The 20,061-nt window shown below is 36.2% G+C and overlaps 1 protein-coding gene across 3 annotated transcripts in view; it reads left to right on the top strand.

Moving 5' to 3' along the window:
• LOC117322890 overlaps positions 1–20,061 on the top strand; it is a 65,603-nt gene that overhangs the window by 11,714 nt on the left and 33,828 nt on the right. The window contains exons 8-20 of one of the 3 annotated variants that reach the window (XM_033877832.1): positions 603–758; positions 920–1,060; positions 9,093–9,180; positions 10,301–10,344; positions 10,587–10,727; positions 11,468–11,555; positions 15,216–15,259; positions 15,502–15,642; positions 16,439–16,526; positions 18,369–18,412; positions 18,655–18,795; positions 19,475–19,562; positions 19,890–20,014. In XM_033877832.1, coding sequence (XP_033733723.1) covers positions 603–758; positions 920–1,060; positions 9,093–9,180; positions 10,301–10,344; positions 10,587–10,727; positions 11,468–11,555; positions 15,216–15,259; positions 15,502–15,642; positions 16,439–16,526; positions 18,369–18,412; positions 18,655–18,795; positions 19,475–19,562; positions 19,890–20,014 — 1,329 coding nt within the window. The remainder of the gene's footprint in view (positions 1–602; positions 759–919; positions 1,061–9,092; positions 9,181–10,300; positions 10,345–10,586; positions 10,728–11,467; positions 11,556–15,215; positions 15,260–15,501; positions 15,643–16,438; positions 16,527–18,368; positions 18,413–18,654; positions 18,796–19,474; positions 19,563–19,889; positions 20,015–20,061) is intronic. The other 2 variants (XM_033877841.1, XM_033877847.1) reach the window with 2 other exon arrangements.

Raw genomic sequence — 20,061 nt, 5'->3', positions numbered from 1 at the left:
TGATATTAATGATTCCATGTCGATTTACCATTGGTTGATATTAATGATTCCATGTCGATGTACCATTGGTTGATTTTAATGATTCCATGTCGATTTACCATTGGTTGATATTAATGATTCCATGTCGATGTACCGTTGGTTGATATTAATGATTCCATGTCGATGTACCGTTGGTTGATATTAATAATTCCATGTCGATGTACCGGTGGTTGATTTTAATGATTCCATTTCGATTTACCGTTGGTTGATATTAATGATTCCATGTCGATGTACCATTGGTTGATTTTAATGATTCCATGTCGATTTACCATTGGTTGATATTAATGATTCCATGTCGACGTACCATTGGTTGATAGTAAAGATTCCATGTCGATGTACTGTTGGTTGATTTTAATAATCTCTGTTTTCGTTGATGGATCCGATCTGTACTGGTAGTTATTTAATGTTTTCAATGACGACAGTTGGCATACCAGATTCTGATTGGTTTTAATATTATCTTTCCTTTTATGATATTAAAACAGAATTATGTTGATTATTTGTAATTAGGTACGACATAATATCCTATCCTTTATTACCAATATCTCACTTGACCTTTTTGTTAGGCTGGTGAGAAGGCATGTTTTGAGATCCGAGGTATGTGTAAGTCTAAGAAAGCTGGATCTAATGCGCACAGAGTACCTGTGATCTATGAAGGAATGGAGGAGGTTTCGGAAGGAAAGATGGCCACCATTCCTAACGAGGAAGACGAGCATGTTGAGGTATATCTAACAATTGTACATGTTTTGAAAAAAAATTCTTTGCTTCTTCGTGAGGAAAATACTATATTGTAAATAAACAATCTAATAGATTGATTGATTGATAGAAATTGTCAGGAATTTATGAGATGGATGCACGACATGCGTTTTGTTTTATAAATCAGGCCAATCCGCTGGAATGTGAGCTGTGTAAAGTACTCGTGTATGAACTGAACAAGGTTCTTATAACCAACCAGACGGATGAAGACATCAATGCCACAGTGTATAAGATATGTGATGAGGCACCAGACGCCCTGCACGGCATCGTAAGTGCGAGGTTTTATCATCCTGATTTATTAATCTTATTGAACTATTGACCTCTCGTAGACCTTTGTGTACTTCTAAATACATTTACATTCTTAGGTAATTCCTGAACTCTTTTAGGACTATTTCAAATTGAATTAAACGATGACTGGTGGAAGTGCCAGCACTAAAGCTGTTATATTTGATCGTCCTGAGTTGTGTCTACCATTGTCATGTTTATAGTGAAGTGTATCTACCATTGTCATGTTTATAGTGAAGTGTATCTACCATTGTATTGTTTATAGTGAAGAGTATCTAACATTGTCTTGTTTATAGTGAAGTGTGTCTACCATTGTCTTGTTTATAGTGAAGTGTATCTACCATTGTATTGTTTATAGTGAAGAGTATCTAACATTGTCTTGTTTATAGAGAAGTGGATCTACCATTGTCTTGTTTATGGTGAAGTGTATGTATCATTGTCTTGTTTATAGTGAAGTGTATCTACCATTGTCATGTTTATAGTGAAGTGTGTCTACCATTGTATTGTTTATAGTGAAGTGTGTCTACCATTGTCATGTTTATAGTGAAGTGTATCTACCATTGTCATGTTTATAGTGAAGTGTGTCTACCATTGTCATGTTTATAGTGAAGTGTATCTACCATTGTCATGTTTATAGTGAAGTGTATCTACCATTGTCTTGTTTATAGTGAAGTGTGTCTACCATTGTCTTGTTTATAGTGAAGTGTGTCTACCATTGTCTTGTTTATAGTGAAGTGTGTCTACCATTGTCTTGTTTATAGTGAAGTGTGTCTACCATTGTCATGTTTATGGTGAAGTGTGTCTACCATTGTCATGTTGATAGTGAAGTGTATCTACCATTGTCATGTTGATAGTGAAGTGTGTCTACCATTGTCTTGTTTATAGTGAAGTGTGTCTACCATTGTCTTGTTTATAGTGAAGTGTATCTACCATTGTCATGTTTATGGTGAAGTGTGTCTACCATTGTCATGTTTATGGTGAAGTGTATCTACCATTGTCTTGTTTATAGTGAAGTGTATCTACCATTGTCATGTTTATGGTGAAGTGTGTCTTCCATTGTCATGTTTATAGTGAAGTGTATCTACCATTGTTATGTTTATGGTGAAGTGTGTCTACCATTGTCATGTTTATAGTGAAGTGTATCTACCATTGTCATGTTTATAGTGGAGTGTGTCTACCATTGTCATGTTTATAGTGAAGTGTATCTACCTTTGTCATGTTTATGATAAAGTGTATCTACCATTGTCTTGTTTATAGTGAAGTGTATCTACCATTGTCATGTTTATGGTGAAGTGTGTCTTCCATTGTCATGTTTATAGTGAAGTGTATCTACCATTGTCATGTTTATAGTGAAGTGTGTCTACCATTGTCTTGTTTATAGTGAAGTGTATCTACCATTGTCATGTTTATAGTGAAGTGTGTCTACCATTGTCATGTTTATAGTGAAGTGTATCTACCATTGTCATGTTTATAGTGAAGTGTATCTACCATTGTCATGTTTATGGTGAAGTGTGTCTTCCATTGTCATGTTTATAGTGAAGTGTGTCTACCATTGTCTTGTCTATAGTGAAGTGTATCTACCATTGTCATGTTTATAGTGAAGTGTGTCTACCATTGTCATGTTTATAGTGAAGTGTATCTACCATTGTCATGTTTATGGTGAAGTGTGTCTACCATTGTCATGTTTATAGTGAAGTGTATCTACCATTGTCATGTTTATAGTGAAGTGTATCTACCATTGTCATGTTTATAGTGAAGTGTATCTACCATTGTCATGTTTATAGAGAAGTGGATCTACCATTGTCTTGTTTATGGTGAAGTGTATGTATCATTGTCTTGTTTATAGTGAAGTGTATCTACCATTGTCATGTTTATAGTGAAGTGTATCTACCATTGTCATGTTTATAGTGAAGTGTATCTACCATTGTATTGTTTATAGTGAAGAGTATCTAACATTGTCTTGTTTATAGTGAAGTGTATCTACCATTGTCATGTTTATAGTGAAGTGTGTCTACCATTGTATTGTTTATAGTGAAGTGTGTCTACCATTGTCATGTTTATAGTGAAGTGTATCTACCATTGTCATGTTTATAGTGAAGTGTGTCTACCATTGTCATGTTTATAGTGAAGTGTATCTACCATTGTCATGTTTATAGTGAAGTGTATCTACCATTGTCTTGTTTATAGTGAAGTGTGTCTACCATTGTCTTGTTTATAGTGAAGTGTGTCTACCATTGTCTTGTTTATAGTGAAGTGTGTCTACCATTGTCTTGTTTATAGTGAAGTGTGTCTACCATTGTCATGTTTATGGTGAAGTGTGTCTACCATTGTCATGTTGATAGTGAAGTGTATCTACCATTGTCATGTTGATAGTGAAGTGTGTCTACCATTGTCTTGTTTATAGTGAAGTGTGTCTACCATTGTCTTGTTTATAGTGAAGTGTATCTACCATTGTCATGTTTATGGTGAAGTGTGTCTACCATTGTCATGTTTATGGTGAAGTGTATCTACCATTGTCTTGTTTATAGTGAAGTGTATCTACCATTGTCATGTTTATGGTGAAGTGTGTCTTCCATTGTCATGTTTATAGTGAAGTGTATCTACCATTGTTATGTTTATGGTGAAGTGTGTCTACCATTGTCATGTTTATAGTGAAGTGTATCTACCATTGTCATGTTTATAGTGGAGTGTGTCTACCATTGTCATGTTTATAGTGAAGTGTATCTACCTTTGTCATGTTTATGATAAAGTGTATCTACCATTGTCTTGTTTATAGTGAAGTGTATCTACCATTGTCATGTTTATGGTGAAGTGTGTCTACCATTGTCATGTTTATAGTGAAGTGTATCTACCATTGTCATGTTTATAGTGAAGTGTGTCTACCATTGTCTTGTTTATAGTGAAGTGTATCTACCATTGTCATGTTTATAGTGAAGTGTGTCTACCATTGTCATGTTTATAGTGAAGTGTATCTACCATTGTCATGTTTATAGTGAAGTGTATCTACCATTGTCATGTTTATGGTGAAGTGTGTCTTCCATTGTCATGTTTATAGTGAAGTGTGTCTACCATTGTCTTGTCTATAGTGAAGTGTATCTACCATTGTCATGTTTATAGTGAAGTGTGTCTACCATTGTCATGTTTATAGTGAAGTGTATCTACCATTGTCATGTTTATGGTGAAGTGTGTCTACCATTGTCATGTTTATAGTGAAGTGTATCTACCATTGTCATGTTTATAGTGAAGTGTATCTACCATTGTCATGTTTATAGTGAAGTGTATCTACCATTGTCATGTTTATAGAGAAGTGGATCTACCATTGTCTTGTTTATGGTGAAGTGTATGTATCATTGTCTTGTTTATAGTGAAGTGTATCTACCATTGTCTTGTTTATAGTGAAGTGTATCTACCATTGTCATGTTTATAGAGAAGTGTGTCTACCATTGTCTTGTTTATGGTGAAGTGTGTCTACCATTGTCATGTTTAAGGTGAAGTGTATCTACCATTGTCTTGTTTATAGTGAAGTGTATGTACCATTGTCATGTTTATAGTGAAGTGTGTCTACCATTGTCATGTTTATAGTGAAGTGTATCTACCATTGTCATGTTTATAGTGAAGTGTGTCTACCATTGTCATGTTTATAGTGAAGTATATCTACCATTGTCTTGTTTATAGTGAAGTGTATCTACCATTGTCATGTTTATAGTGATGTGTATCTACCATTGTCATGTTTATAGTGAAGTGTGTCTACAATTCTATTGTTTATAGTGGAGTGTATCTACCATTGTCGTGTTTATGGTGAAGTGTATCTACCATTGTCTTGTTTATGGAGAAGTGTGTCTACCATTGTCATGTTTATAGTGAAGTGTGTCTACCATTGTCATGTTTATGGAGAAGTGTGTCTACCATTGTCATGTTTATAGTGAAGTGTGTCTACCATTGTCATGTTTATGGTGAAGTGTGTCTACCATTGTCTTGTTTATAGTGAAGTGTGTCTACCATTGTCATGTTTATGGAGAAGTGTGTCTACCATTGTCATGTTTATAGTGAAGTGTGTCTACCATTGTCATGTTTATAGTGAAGTGTATCTACCATTGTCATGTTTATGGTGAAGTGTGTCTACCATTGTCTTGTTTATAGTGAAGTGTGTCTACCATTGTCATGTTTATAGTGAAGTGTGTCTACCATTGTCATGTTTATGGTGAAGTGTGTCTACCATTGTCTTGTTTATAGTGAAGTGTGTCTACCATTGTCATGTTTATGGAGAAGTGTGTCTACCATTGTCATGTTTATAGTGAAGTGTGTCTACCATTGTCATGTTTATAGTGAAGTGTATCTACCATTGTCATGTTTATGGTGAAGTGTGTCTACCATTGTCTTGTTTATAGTGAAGTGTATCTACCATTGTCATGTTTAAGGTGAAGTGTATCTACCATTGTCTTGTTTATAGTGAAGTGTATCTACCATTGTCATGTTTATAGTGAAGTGTGTGTACCATTGTCTTGTTTATAGTGAAGTGTATCTACCATTGTCATGTTTATAGTGAAGTGTATCTACCATTGTTATGTTTATGGTGAAGTGTGTCTACCATTGTCATGTTTATAGTGAAGTGTATCTACCATTGTCATGTTTATGGTGAAGTGTGTCTACCATTGTCATGTTTATGGTGAAGTGTATCTACCATTGTCATGTTTATAGTGAAGTGTATCTACCATTGTCATGTTTATAGTGAAGTGTATCTACCATTGTCATGTTTATAGAGAAGTGTGTCTACCATTGTCATGTTTATGGTGAAGTGTGTCTACCATTGTCATGTTTATAGTGAAGTGTGTCTACCATTGTCATGTTTATGGTGAAGTGTATCTACCATTGTCATGTTTATGGTGAAGTGTGTCTACCATTGTCATGTTTATAGTGAAGTGTATCTACAATTGTCATGTTTATGGTGAAGTGTGTCTACCATTGTCATGTTTATAGTGAAGTGTGTCTACCATTGTCATGTTTATAGTGAAGTGTGTCTACCATTGTCATGTTTATGGTGAAGTGTATCTACCATTGTCATGTTTATAGTGAAGTGTGTCTACCATTGTCATGTTTATGGTGAAGTGTGTCTACCATTGTCATGTTTATAGAGAAGTGTGTCTACCATTGTCATGTTTATAGTGAAGTGTGTCTACCATTGTCATGTTTATGGTGAAGTGTATCTACCATTGTCATGTTTATGGTGAAGTGTGTCTACCATTGTCATGTTTATAGAGAAGTGTGTCTACCATTGTCATGTTTATGGTGAAGTGTGTCTACCATTGTCATGTTTATAGTGAAGTGTGTCTACCATTGTCATGTTTATGGTGAAGTGTATCTACCATTGTCATGTTTATGGTGAAGTGTGTCTACCATTGTCATGTTTATAGTGAAGTGTATCTACAATTATCATGTTTATAGTGAAGTGTGTCTACCATTGTCTTGTTTATAATGAAGTGTATCTACCATTGTCTTGTTTATATTGAAGTGTGTCTACCATTGTCATGTTTATAGTGAAGTGTGTCTACCATTGTCATGTTTATGGTGAAGTGTGTCTACCATTGTCATGTTTATAGTGAAGTGTATCTACCATTGTCATGTTTATGGTGAAGTGTGTCTACCATTGTCTTGTTTATAGTGAAGTGTATCTACCATTGTCATGTTTATGGTGAAGTGTGTCTTCCATTGTCATGTTTATAGTGAAGTGTATCTACCATTGTCATGTTTATGGTGAAGTGTGTCTTCCATTGTCATGTTTATAGTGAAGTGTATCTACCATTGTCATGTTTATAGTGAAGTGTGTCTACCATTGTCTTGTCTATAGTGAAGTGTATCTACCATTGTCATGTTTATAGTGAAGTGTGTCTACCATTGTCATGTTTATAGTGAAGTGTATCTACCATTGTCATGTTTATGGTGAAGTGTGTCTACCATTGTCATGTTTATAGTGAAGTGTATCTACCATTGTCATGTTTATGGTGAAGTGTGTCTACCATTGTCTTGTTTATAGTGAAGTGTATCTACCATTGTCTTGTTTATAGTGAAGTGTGTCTACCATTGTCATGTTTATAGTGAAGTGTATCTACCATTGTCATGTTTATAGTGAAGTGTGTCTACCATTGTCTTGTCTATAGTGAAGTGTATCTACCATTGTCATGTTTATGGTGAAGTGTGTCTACCATTGTCTTGTTTATAGTGAAGTGTGTCTACCATTGTCATGTTTATGGTGAAGTGTGTCTACCATTGTCATGTTTATAGTGAAGTGTATCTACCATTGTCATGTTTATGGTGAAGTGTGTCTACCATTGTCTTGTTTATAGTGAAGTGTATCTACCATTGTCATGTTTATGGTGAAGTGTGTCTTCCATTGTCATGTTTATAGTGAAGTGTAGCTACCATTGTCATGTTTATAGTGAAGTGTGTCTACCATTGTCATGTTGATAGTGAAGTGTGTCTACCATTGTATTGTTTATAGTGAAGTGTATCTACCATTGTCATGTTTATAGTGAAGTATATCTACCATTTTCATGTTTATAGAGAAGTGTGTCTACCATTGTCATGTTTATAGTGAAGTGTGTCTACCATTGTCTTGTTTATAGTGAAGTGTATCTACCATTGTCTTGTTTATGGTGAAGTGTGTCTACCATTGTCTTGTTTATGGTGAAGTGTATCTACCATTGTCATGTTTATGGTGAAGTGTGTCTACCATTGTCATGTTTATGGTGAAGTGTGTCTTCCATTGTCATGTTTATGGTGAAGTGTATCTACCATTGTCATGTTTATAGTGAAGTATATCTACCATTTTCATGTTTATAGAGAAGTGTGTCTACCATTGTCATGTTTATAGAGAAGTGTGTCTACCATTGTCATGTTTATAGAGAAGTGTGTCTACCATTGTCATGTTTATAGTGAAGTGTGTCTACCATTGTCATGTTTATGGTGAAGTGTGTCTACCATTGTCATGTTTATAGTGAAGTGTATCTACCATTGTCATGTTTATGGTGAAGTGTGTCTACCATTGTCATGTTTATAGTGAAGTGTATCTACCATTGTCATGTTTATGGTGAAGTGTGTCTACCATTGTCTTGTTTATAGTGAAGTGTATCTACCATTGTCTTGTTTATAGTGAAGTGTGTCTACCATTGTCATGTTTATAGTGAAGTGTGTCTACCATTGTCATGTTTATGGTGAAGTGTGTCTACCATTGTCATGTTTATAGTGAAGTGTATCTACCATTGTCATGTTTATGGTGAAGTGTGTCTACCATTGTCTTGTTTATAGTGAAGTGTATCTACCATTGTCATGTTTATGGTGAAGTGTGTCTTCCATTGTCATGTTTATAGTGAAGTGTATCTACCATTGTCATGTTTATGGTGAAGTGTGTCTTCCATTGTCATGTTTATAGTGAAGTGTATCTACCATTGTCATGTTTATAGTGAAGTGTGTCTACCATTGTCTTGTCTATAGTGAAGTGTATCTACCATTGTCATGTTTATAGTGAAGTGTGTCTACCATTGTCATGTTTATAGTGAAGTGTATCTACCATTGTCATGTTTATGGTGAAGTGTGTCTACCATTGTCATGTTTATAGTGAAGTGTATCTACCATTGTCATGTTTATGGTGAAGTGTGTCTACCATTGTCTTGTTTATAGTGAAGTGTATCTACCATTATCTTGTTTATAGTAAAGTGTGTCTACCATTGTCATGTTTATAGTGAAGTGTGTCTACCATTGTCATGTTTATGGTGAAGTGTGTCTACCATTGTCATGTTTATAGTGAAGTGTATCTACCATTGTCATGTTTATGGTGAAGTGTGTCTACCATTGTCTTGTTTATAGTGAAGTGTATCTACCATTGTCATGTTTATGGTGAAGTGTGTCTTCCATTGTCATGTTTATAGTGAAGTGTATCTACCATTGTCATGTTTATGGTGAAGTGTGTCTTCCATTGTCATGTTTATAGTGAAGTGTATCTACAATTGCGTTGTTTGTAGTGTTTTACCTACGCTCCACAAATTGTCAACTTACTGGAGAATGGTTTTGATAGCGCGATCATCTGCAAATTAGTCCGAGCTTGTAGTGGTATGTATCGTATCCTCCATTCTTGTTCAGCTGACTTGCATTGTAATCCTTTTACTGTTAAAGCTATTTTCATTGATACTTTTCTGCGCAATTTTGTACGTATATTGTATATAGTGTACATTTAATTGAAAGTTACAAAATGAAATCACATATAAAATAGTATTCCCTGCTTTTGTGTCAACCGTATAATATGATCCACTGTTAGCGGTGTAAACCATGTATAATATGATCCACTGTTCGTGGTGTAAACCATGTATAATATGATCCACTGTTCGTGGTGTAAACCATGCATAATATGATCCACTGTTAGTGGTGTAAACCATGTATAATATGATCCACTGTTCGTGGTGTAAACCATGTAAATATGATCCACTGTTAGGTATTTAAACCATGTATAATATGATCCACTGTTAGTGGTGTAAACCAAGTATAATATGATCCACTGTTCGTGGTGTAAACCATGTATAATATGGTCCACTGTTAGTGGTGTAAACCATGTATAATATGACCCACTGTTAGGTATGTAAACCATGTATAATATGATCCACTGTTAGTGGTGTAAACCATGTAAATATGATCCACTGTTCGTGGTGTAAACCATGAAAATATGATCCACTGTTAGGTATTTAAACCATGTATAATATGATCCACTGTTAGTGGTGTAAACCATGTATAATATAATCCATTGTTAGTGGTGTAAACCATATATAATATGATCCACTGTTAGTGGTGTAAACCATGTATAATATGATCCACTGTTAGTGGTGTAAACCATGTATAATATGATCCACTGTTAGTGGTGTAAACCATGTATAATATGATCTAGTGTTAGGTATGTAAACCATGTATAGTATGATCCACTGTTAGTGGTGTAAACCATGTATAATATGATTCACTGTTCGTAGTGTAAACCATGTATAATATGATCCAGTGTTAGTGGTGAAAATAATGTATACTATTGCCCTTTGCCTGCAAGTTGTATAAATCATTTGTAAACCCTTCCCCTCCCTGCTAGTGTCATATCGGATGGAAATAAACCAGTAATGTTTATGTATGTACCTATGTCGTATTTAAGTAAATGGCATATTTGAATGATCATCTGCGATATTTTTTTTTCTAGCCGCAGTTTCAGTCCAGGAGGAAGAGGAACCTGAACAAATTGAGGTTGGCACATTTTCGTAGTAAAACCATTATCGTCACCATTGCACTAGCGCAGTCGCTAACATTTTGTATGTGTATTTGTGTGTCTGTATGTGTTTCAATTATCAAGGTTCTCTCACTAATTCGATCTGGGTTGCAAAGCTTTATAATTATGTACAAAATAATATGAAATAATCTTATGAAGATTTCGACAACATAATAACTTAGTTACGTGTCAAAACCTCTACAAATCCTCGTTTCCCTAGGCCAATCCACTGGAGTGTGAACTGTGTAAGATGTTGGTAGATGAACTAGACCAGGTCCTCGCCAACAATAGGTCCGAAGCGGTCATCAACAGCACCATCTACCAGCTGTGTGGGGAGGTACCAGGGGCCATGAAAAACTACGTAAGCATCTTACTTATCACCTGATATTATTAATGATTAACGAATGACACATATTTACATCCTTTGATCATAAAAGTTGGTAATCACGAACGTCTCAGGTCATGACCTTGACATGGCTATGTAAACAAAATGGCAGTTTAGGATAGCTGACGTATACGTCTTACTCGTGAAATGTGCTTTACACACTAGGGAAGGTCAAATACATGTAGACTAACAAATTCTCAAGTCTTTGTGGTTAAGGTGTACCGACACTTGATCACTAGCCCTTTACCCCCGTGGTGGCCGAGTGGTTAAGGTGTACCAACACTTTATCACTAGCCCTTTACCCCTGGGTCGCGACTTCAAAACCACACGCAGGGCAGTTGCCTTGTTGCTGGCCGTAGGCGAATGAGTTTATCTCCGGGTACTCCGGCTTTCGTCCACCTCCAAAACCATGCTTGTCCTTAAAAGACCCCGGCGGTTTATAAACCAAACCCTCTCCTGAATACACTTTTTTTGGCCTCAAATTGACCTTTTTTTAGGCATACACACTCCCACTTTTGACTTCGTGACCTTAGCATTGTTTAAGATGTTCACACCCCCACTCCCAATCATTTGACCTTGTGACCTTACACTCTTTTAGATATAAAATGTGTAATATTAAAGTAGAAATCAATAGGCAACATGTTAGCCTTGCATCATGACTGTTTTTTGATATCTTATACTATAGGATTTACCAAAAACTCTTTTTTTTGTAACAGTGTATGACATATGCTCCAAGGATCGTTCAGCTACTGGAGACTGGCTTTGACCCCTCAGCTGTCTGCACGCAACTGCGAGCTTGTAGTGGTTTGTACTGTTAGTGGTGTAAACTATGTATAATATGATCCACTGTTCGTGGTGGAAACCATATATAATATGATCCACTGTTTGTGGTGTAAACCATGTATAATATGATCCACTGTTAGTGGTGTAAACCATATATAATATGATCCACTGTTCGTGGTGTAAACCATATATAATATGATCCACTGTTAGTGGTGTAAACCATGTATAATATGATCCACTGTTAGTGGTGTAAACCATGTATAGTATGATCCACTGTTAGTGGTGTAAACCATGTATAATATGATCCACTGTTAGTGGTGTAAACCATGTATAGTATGATCCACTGTTCGTGGTGTAAACCATGTAAATATGATCCACTGTTAGTGGTGTATACCATGTATAATATGATCCACTGTTAGTGGTGTAAACTATGTATAATATGAGCCACTGTTAGGGGTGTAAACCATATATAATATGATCCACTGTTAGTGGTGTAAACCATGTATAGTATGATCCACTGTTAGTGGTGTAAACTATGTATAATATGAGCCACTGTTAGGTATGTAAACCATGTATAATATGATCCACTATTATTGATGTAAACCATGTATAATATGATCCAATGTTAGTGGTGTAAACCATGTATAATATGATCCACTGTTAGTGGTGTAAACCATGTATACTATGATCCACTGTTCGTGGTGTAAACCATGTATAGTATGATCCACTGTTAGTGGTGTAAACTATGTATAATATGATCCACTGTTAGTGGTGTAAACCATGTATAGTATGATCCAATGTTAGTGGTGTAAACCATGTATAATATGATCCACTGTTCGTGGTGTAAACCATGTATAATATGATCCACTGTTTGTGGTGTAAACCATGTATAATATGATCCACTGTTAGTGGTGTAAACCATGTATAATATGATCCACTGTTAGTGGTGTAAACCATGTATAATATGATCCACTGTTCGTGGTGTAAACCATGTATAATATGATCCACTGTTAGTGGTGTAAACCATGTATAATATGATCCACTGTTAGGTATGTAAACCATGTATAGTATGATCCACTGTTAGTGGTGTAAACCATGTATAATATGATCCACTGTTAGTGGTGTAAACCATGTATAATATGATCCACTGTTAGTGGTGTAAACCATGTATAATATGATCCACTGTTAGTGGTGTAAACCATGTATAATATGATCCACTGTTCGTGGTGTAAACCATATATAATATGATCCACTGTTAGTGGTGTAAACCATGTATAATATGATCCACTGTTAGTGGTGTAAACCATGTATAATATGATCCACTGTTAGTGGTGTAAACCATGTATAATATGATCCACTGTTAGTGGTGTAAACCATGTATAATATGATCCACTGTTAGTGGTGTAAACCATGTATAATATGATCCACTGTTGGGTATGTAAACCATGTATAATATGATCCACTGTTCGTGGTATAAACCATGTATACTATGATCCACTGTTCGTGGTGTAAACCATGTATAATATGATCCACTGTTCGTGGTGTAAACCATGTATAATATGATCCACTGTTTGTGGTGTAAACCATGTATAATATGATCCACTGTTAGTGGTGTAAACCATGTATAATATGATCCACTGTTCGTGGTGTAAACCATGTATAATATGATCCACTGTTCGTGGTGTAAACCATGTATAATATGATCCACTGTTTGTGGTGTAAACCATGTATAATATGATCCACTGTTCGTGGTGTAAACCATGTATAATATGATCCACTGTTCGTGGTGTAAACCATGTATAATATGATCCACTGTTCGTGGTGTAAACCATGTATAATATGATCCACTGTTCGTGGTGTAAACCATGTATATTATGATCCACTGTTCGTGGTGTAAACCATGTACAATATGATCTACTGTTCGTGGTGTAAACCAGGTATAATATGATCCACTGTTAGTGGTGTAAACCATGTATAATATGATCCACTGTTAGTGGTGTAAACCATGTATAATATGATCCACTGTTAGTGGTGTAAACCATGTATAATATGATCCACTGTTCGTGGTGTAAACCATATATAATATGATCCACTGTTAGTGGTGTAAACCATGTATAATATGATCCACTGTTAGTGGTGTAAACCATGTATAATATGATCCACTGTTAGTGGTGTAAACCATGTATAATATGATCCACTGTTAGTGGTGTAAACCATGTATAATATGATCCACTGTTGGGTATGTAAACCATGTATAATATGATCCACTGTTCGTGGTGTAAACCATGTATACTATGATCCACTGTTCGTGGTGTAAACCATGTATAATATGATCCACTGTTCGTGGTGTAAACCAGGTATAATATGATCCACTGTTAGTGGTGTAAACCATGTATAATATGATCCACTGTTAGTGGTGTAAACCATGTATAATATGATCCACTGTTAGTGGTGTAAACCATGTATAATATGATCCACTGTTCGTGGTGTAAACTATATATAATATGATCCACTGTTAGGTATGTAAACCATGTATAATATGATCCACTGTTCGTGGTGTAAACCATGTATACTATGATCCACTGTTCGTGGTGTAAACCATGTATAATATGATCCACTGTTAGTGGTGTAAACCATGTATACTATGATCCACTGTTAGTGGTGTAAACCATGTATAATATGATCCACTGTTAGTGGTGTAAACCATGTATAATATGGTCCACTGTTTGTGGTATAAACCATGTATAATATGATCCACTGTTCGTGGTGTAAACCATGTATAATATGATCCACTGTTCGTGGTGTAAACCATGTATAATATGATCCACTGTTAGTAGTGTAAACCATGTATAATATGATCCACTGTTAGGTATTTAAACCATGTATACTATGATCCACTGTTAGTGGTGTAAACCATGTATACTATGATCCACTGTTAGTGGTGTAAACCATGTATAATATGATCCACTGTTCGTGGTGTAAACCATGTATAATATGATCCACTGTTAGGTATGTAAACCATGTATAATATGATCCACTGTTAGTGGTGTAAACCATGTATAATATGATCTACTGTTAGGTATGTAAACCATGTATAAAATGATCCACTGTTAGGTATGTAAACCATGTATAATATGATCTACTGTTAGTAGTGTAAACCATGTATAATATGATCCACTGTTAGTGGTGTAAACCATGTATAATATGATCCACTGTTCGTGGTGTAAACCATGTATAATATGATCCACTGTTAGTGGTGTAAACCATGTATAATATGATCCACTGTTAGTAGTGTAAACCATGTACAATGTGATCCACTGTTCGTGGTGTAAACTATATATAATATGATCCACTGTTCGTGGTGTAAACCATGTATAATATGATCCAGTGTTAGGTATGTAAACCATGTATAATATGATCCACTGTTCGTGGTGTAAACCATGTATAATATGATCCACTGTTCGTGGTGTAAACCATGTATAATATGATCCACTCTTAGTGGTGAAATAATGTCTACTATTGCCCTTTGCCTGCAAGTTGTTTAAATCATTTGTAAACCCTTCCCCTCCCTGCTAGTGTGATATCGAATGGAAATAAACCAGTAATGTTTATGTATGTACCTATGTCGTATTTAAGTAAATGGCATATTTGAATGAACATCTGCGATATTTTTTTTTCTAGCCGCAGTTTCAGTCCAGGAGGAAGAGGAACCTGAACAAATTGAGGTTGGCACATTGTCGTAGTAAAACCATTATCGTCACCATTGCACTAGGGCAATCGCTAACATTTTGTATGTGTATTTGTGTGTCTGTATGTGTTTCAATTATCAAGGTTCTCTCACTAATTCGATCTGGGTTGCAAAGCTTTATAATTATTTACAAAATAATATGAAATAATCTTATGAAGATTTCGACAACATAATAACTTAGTTACGTGTCAAAACCTCTACAAATCCTCGTTTTCCTAGGCCAATCCACTGGAGTGTGAACTGTGTAAGATGTTGGTAGATGAACTAGACCAGGTCCTCGCCAACAATAGGTCCGAAGCGGTTATCAACAGCACCATCTACCAGCTGTGTGGGGAGGTACCAGGGGCCATGAAAAACTACGTAAGCATCTTACTTATCACCTGATATTATTAATGATTAACGAATGACACATATTTACATCCTTTAATCATAAAGGTTGGTAATCACGAACGTCTCAGGTCATGACCTTGACATGGCTATGTAAACAAAATGGCAGTTTAGGATAGCTGACGTATACGTCTTACTCGTGAAATGTGCTTTACACACTAGGGAAGGTCAAATACATGTAGACTAACAAATTCTCAAGTCTTTGTGGTTAAGGTGTACCAGCACTTTATCACTAGCCCTTTACCCCCGTGGTGGCCGAGTGGTTAAGGTGTACCGACACTTTATCACTAGCCCTCTACCCCCGTGGTTGCCGAGTGGTTAAGGTGTACCAACACTTTATCACTAGCCCTTTACCCCTGGGTCGCGACTTCAAATCCACACGCAGGGCAGTTGCCTTGTTGCTGGCCGTAGGCGAATGAGTTTATCTCCGGGTACTCCGGCTTTCCTCCACCTCCAAAACCATGCTTGTCCTTAAAAGACCCCGGCGGTTTATAAACCAAACCCTCTCCTGAATATACCTTTTTTTGGCCTCAAATTGACCTTTTTTAGGCATACACACTCCCACTTTTGACTTCGTGACCTTAGCATTGTTTAAGATGTTCACACCCCCACTCCCAATTATTTGACCTTGTGACCTTACACTCTTTTAGATATAAAATGTGTAATATTAAAGAAGAAATCAATAGGCAACATGTTAGCCTTGCATCATGACTGTTTTTTGATGTCTTATACTATAGGATTTACCAAAAACTCTTTTTTTTTGTAACAGTGTATGACATATGCTCCAAGGATCGTTCAGCTACTGGAGACTGGCTTTGACCCCTCAGCTGTCTGCACGCAACTGCGAGCTTGTAGTGGTTTGTACTGTTAGTGGTGTAAACCATGTATAATATGATCCACTGTTAGAGGTGTAAACCATATATAATATGATCCACTGTTAGTGGTGTAAACCATGTATAATATGATCCACTGTTCGTGGTGTAAACCATGTATAATATGATCCACTGTTCGTGGTGTAAACCATGTACAATATGATCCACTGTTAGTGGTGTAAACCATGTATAATATGATCCACTGTTCGTGGTGTAAACCATGTATAATATGACCCACTGTTCGTGGTGTAAACCATGTATAATATGATCCACTGTTAGTGGTGTAAACCATGTATAATATGATCCACTGTTAGTGGTGTAAACCATGTATAATATGATCCACTGTTAGTGGTGTAAACCATGTATAATATGATCCACTGTTAGTTATGTAAACCATGTATAATATGATCCACTGTTCGTGGTGTAAACCATGTATAATATGATCCACTGTTCGTGGTGTAAACCATGTATAATATGATCCACTGTTCGTGGTGTAAACCATGTATAATATGATCCACTGTTAGTGGTGTAAACCATGTATAATATGATCCACTGTTCGTGGTGTAAACCATGTATAATATGATCCACTGTTAGTGGTGTAAACCATGTATAATAGGATCCACTGTTCATGGTGTAAACCATGTATACTATGATCCACTGTTAGTGGTGTAAACCATGTATAATATGATCCAGTGTTAGTGGTGTAAACCATGTATAATATGATCCACTGTTAGTGGTGTAAACCATGTATAATATGATCCACTGTTAGTGGTGTAAACCATGTATAATATGATCTACTGTTAGGTATGTAAACCATGTATAATATGATCTACTGTTAGGTATGTAAACCATGTATAATATGATCCACTGTTCGTGGTGTAAACCATATATAATATGATCCACTGTTCGTGGTGTAAACCATGTATAATATGATCCACTGTTAGTGGTGTAAACCATGTATAATATGATCCACTGTTAGCGGTGTAAACCATGTATAATATGATCCACTGTTCGTGGTGTAAACCATGTATAATATGATCCACTGTTCATGGTGTAAACCATGTATAATATGATCCACTGTTCGTGGTGTAAACCATGTATACTATGATTCACTGTTCATGGTGTAAACCATGTATAATATGATCCACTGTTAGTGGTGTAAACCATGTATAATATGATTCACTGTTAGTGGTGTAAACCATGTATAATATGATCCACTGTTCGTGGTTTAAACCATGTATAATATGATCCACTGTTAGTGGTGTAAACCATGTATAATATGATCCACTGTTGGGTATGTAAACCATGTATAATATGATCCACTGTTCGTAGTGTAAACCATGTATACTATGATCCACTGTTAGTGGTGTAAACCATGTATAATATGATCCACTGTTAGTGGTGTAAACCATGTATAATATGATCCACTGTTGGGTATGTAAACCATGTATAATATGATCCACTGTTAGGTATTTAAACCATGTATAGTATGATCCACTGTTAGTGGTGTAAACCATGTATACTATGATCCACTGTTAGGTATTTAAACCATGTATAGTATGATCCACTGTTAGTGGTGTAAACCATGTATAATATGATTCACTGTTCGTAGTGTAAACCATGTATAATATGATCCAGTGGTAGTGGTGAAAATAATTTATACTATTGCCCTTTGCCTGCAAGTTGTATAAATCATTTGTAAACCCTTCCCCTCCCTGCTAGTGTCATATCGAATGACAATAAACCAGTAATGTTTATGTATGTACCTATGTCGTATTTAAGTAAATGGCATATTTGAATGAACATCTGCGATAATTTTTTTTCTAGCCGCAGTTTCAGTCCAGGGGGAAGAGGAACCTGAACAAATTGAGGTTGGCACATTGTCGTAGTAAAACCATTATCGTCACCATTGCACTAGCGCAATCGCTAGCATTTTGTATGTGTATTTGTGTGTCTGTATGTGTTTCAATTATCAAGGTTCTCTCACTAATTCGATCTGGGTTGCAAAGCTTTATAATGATGTACAAAATAATATGAAATAATCTTATGAAGATTTCGACAACATAATAACTTAGTTACGTGTCAAAACCTCTACAAATCCTCGTTTTCCTAGGCCAATCCACTGGAGTGTGAACTGTGTAAGATGTTGGTAGATGAACTAGACCAGGTCCTCGCCAACAATAGGTCCGAAGCGGTCATCAACAGCACCATCTACCAGCTGTGTGGGGAGGTACCAGGGGCCATGAAAAACTACGTAAGCATCTTACTTATCACCTGATATTATTAATGATTAACGAATGACACATATTTACATCCTTTGATCATAAAAGTTCGTAATCACGAACGTCTCAGGTCATGACCTTGACATGGCTATGTAAACAAAATGGCAGTTTAGGATAGCTGACGTCTTACTCGTGAAATGTGCTTTACACACTAGGGAAGGTCAAATACATGTAGACTAACAAATTCTCAAGTCTTTGTGGTTAAGGTGTACCGACACTTTATCACTAGCCCTTTAGCCCTGGGTCGCGACTTCAAAACCACACGCAGGGCAGTTGCCTTGTTGGTGGCCGTAGGCGAATGAGTTTATCTCCGGGTACTCCGGCTTTCGTCCACCTCCAAAACCATGCTTGTCCTTAAAAGACCCCGGCGGTTTATAAACCAAACCCTCTCCTGAATACACTTTTTTTGGCCTCAAATTGACCTTTTTTAGGCATACACACTCCCACTTTTGACTTCGTGACCTTAGCATTGTTTAAGATGTTCACACCCCCCACTCCCAATTATTTGACCTTGTGACCTTACACTCTTTTAGATATAAAATGTGTAATATTAAAGAAGAAATCAATAGGCAACATGTTAGCCTTGCATCATGACTGTTGTTTGATATCTTATACTATAGGATTTACCAAAAACTCTTTTTTTTGTAACAGTGTATGACATATGCTCCACGGATCGTTCAGCTACTGGAGACTGGCTTTGACCCCTCAGCTGTCTGCACGCAGCTGCGAGCTTGCAGTGGTTTGTACTGTTTAGTACTATAATGTTAGGGTATGAGTTACCGTGATTGTAAATATAACTTTAAGGTATCATCATGTAAGTTATGAAGATTTTGTTATTTTGGATCGATACTTAGATACTCATAAAATCGTTCTCATCGTATCTTAACTTCACTACAGATGCTTAAAATCCAACCCTTTTCCCCTAGATTAAATACCACGGGTTTTAGCAAGGCTACTGTTACCATCTTGTTCAAGCCCATTTTAGGCGACAATGGCCCACGATTTAATCACCTGTGGAATTAATTTGTGATAGAGCTTCAGACTTCATGGGTTACTTTATGTACAGGAGCAGTCAATGCCCCTGTTGAGGAAGAGGGTGTGGAACCTGCTGTAACCAACGAGAAGGAGGAGAAAGAAGGTTTGGAGGACATTATAAAGGATCTACTTCCAAATGAAGTCACTAATCTAGAGGTAATTTATAAATGATGTAACGAGTTCGGTTATAAGGACGCGGCACA

The sequence above is a fragment of the Pecten maximus genome, chromosome 1, assembly GCF_902652985.1.
Source record: "Pecten maximus chromosome 1, xPecMax1.1, whole genome shotgun sequence".
Taxonomy (NCBI): Eukaryota; Metazoa; Mollusca; class Bivalvia; order Pectinida; family Pectinidae; genus Pecten; species Pecten maximus.
Note: the sequence above shows the minus strand (reverse complement) of the source record. Positions and strands in the feature narration are given on the sequence as shown.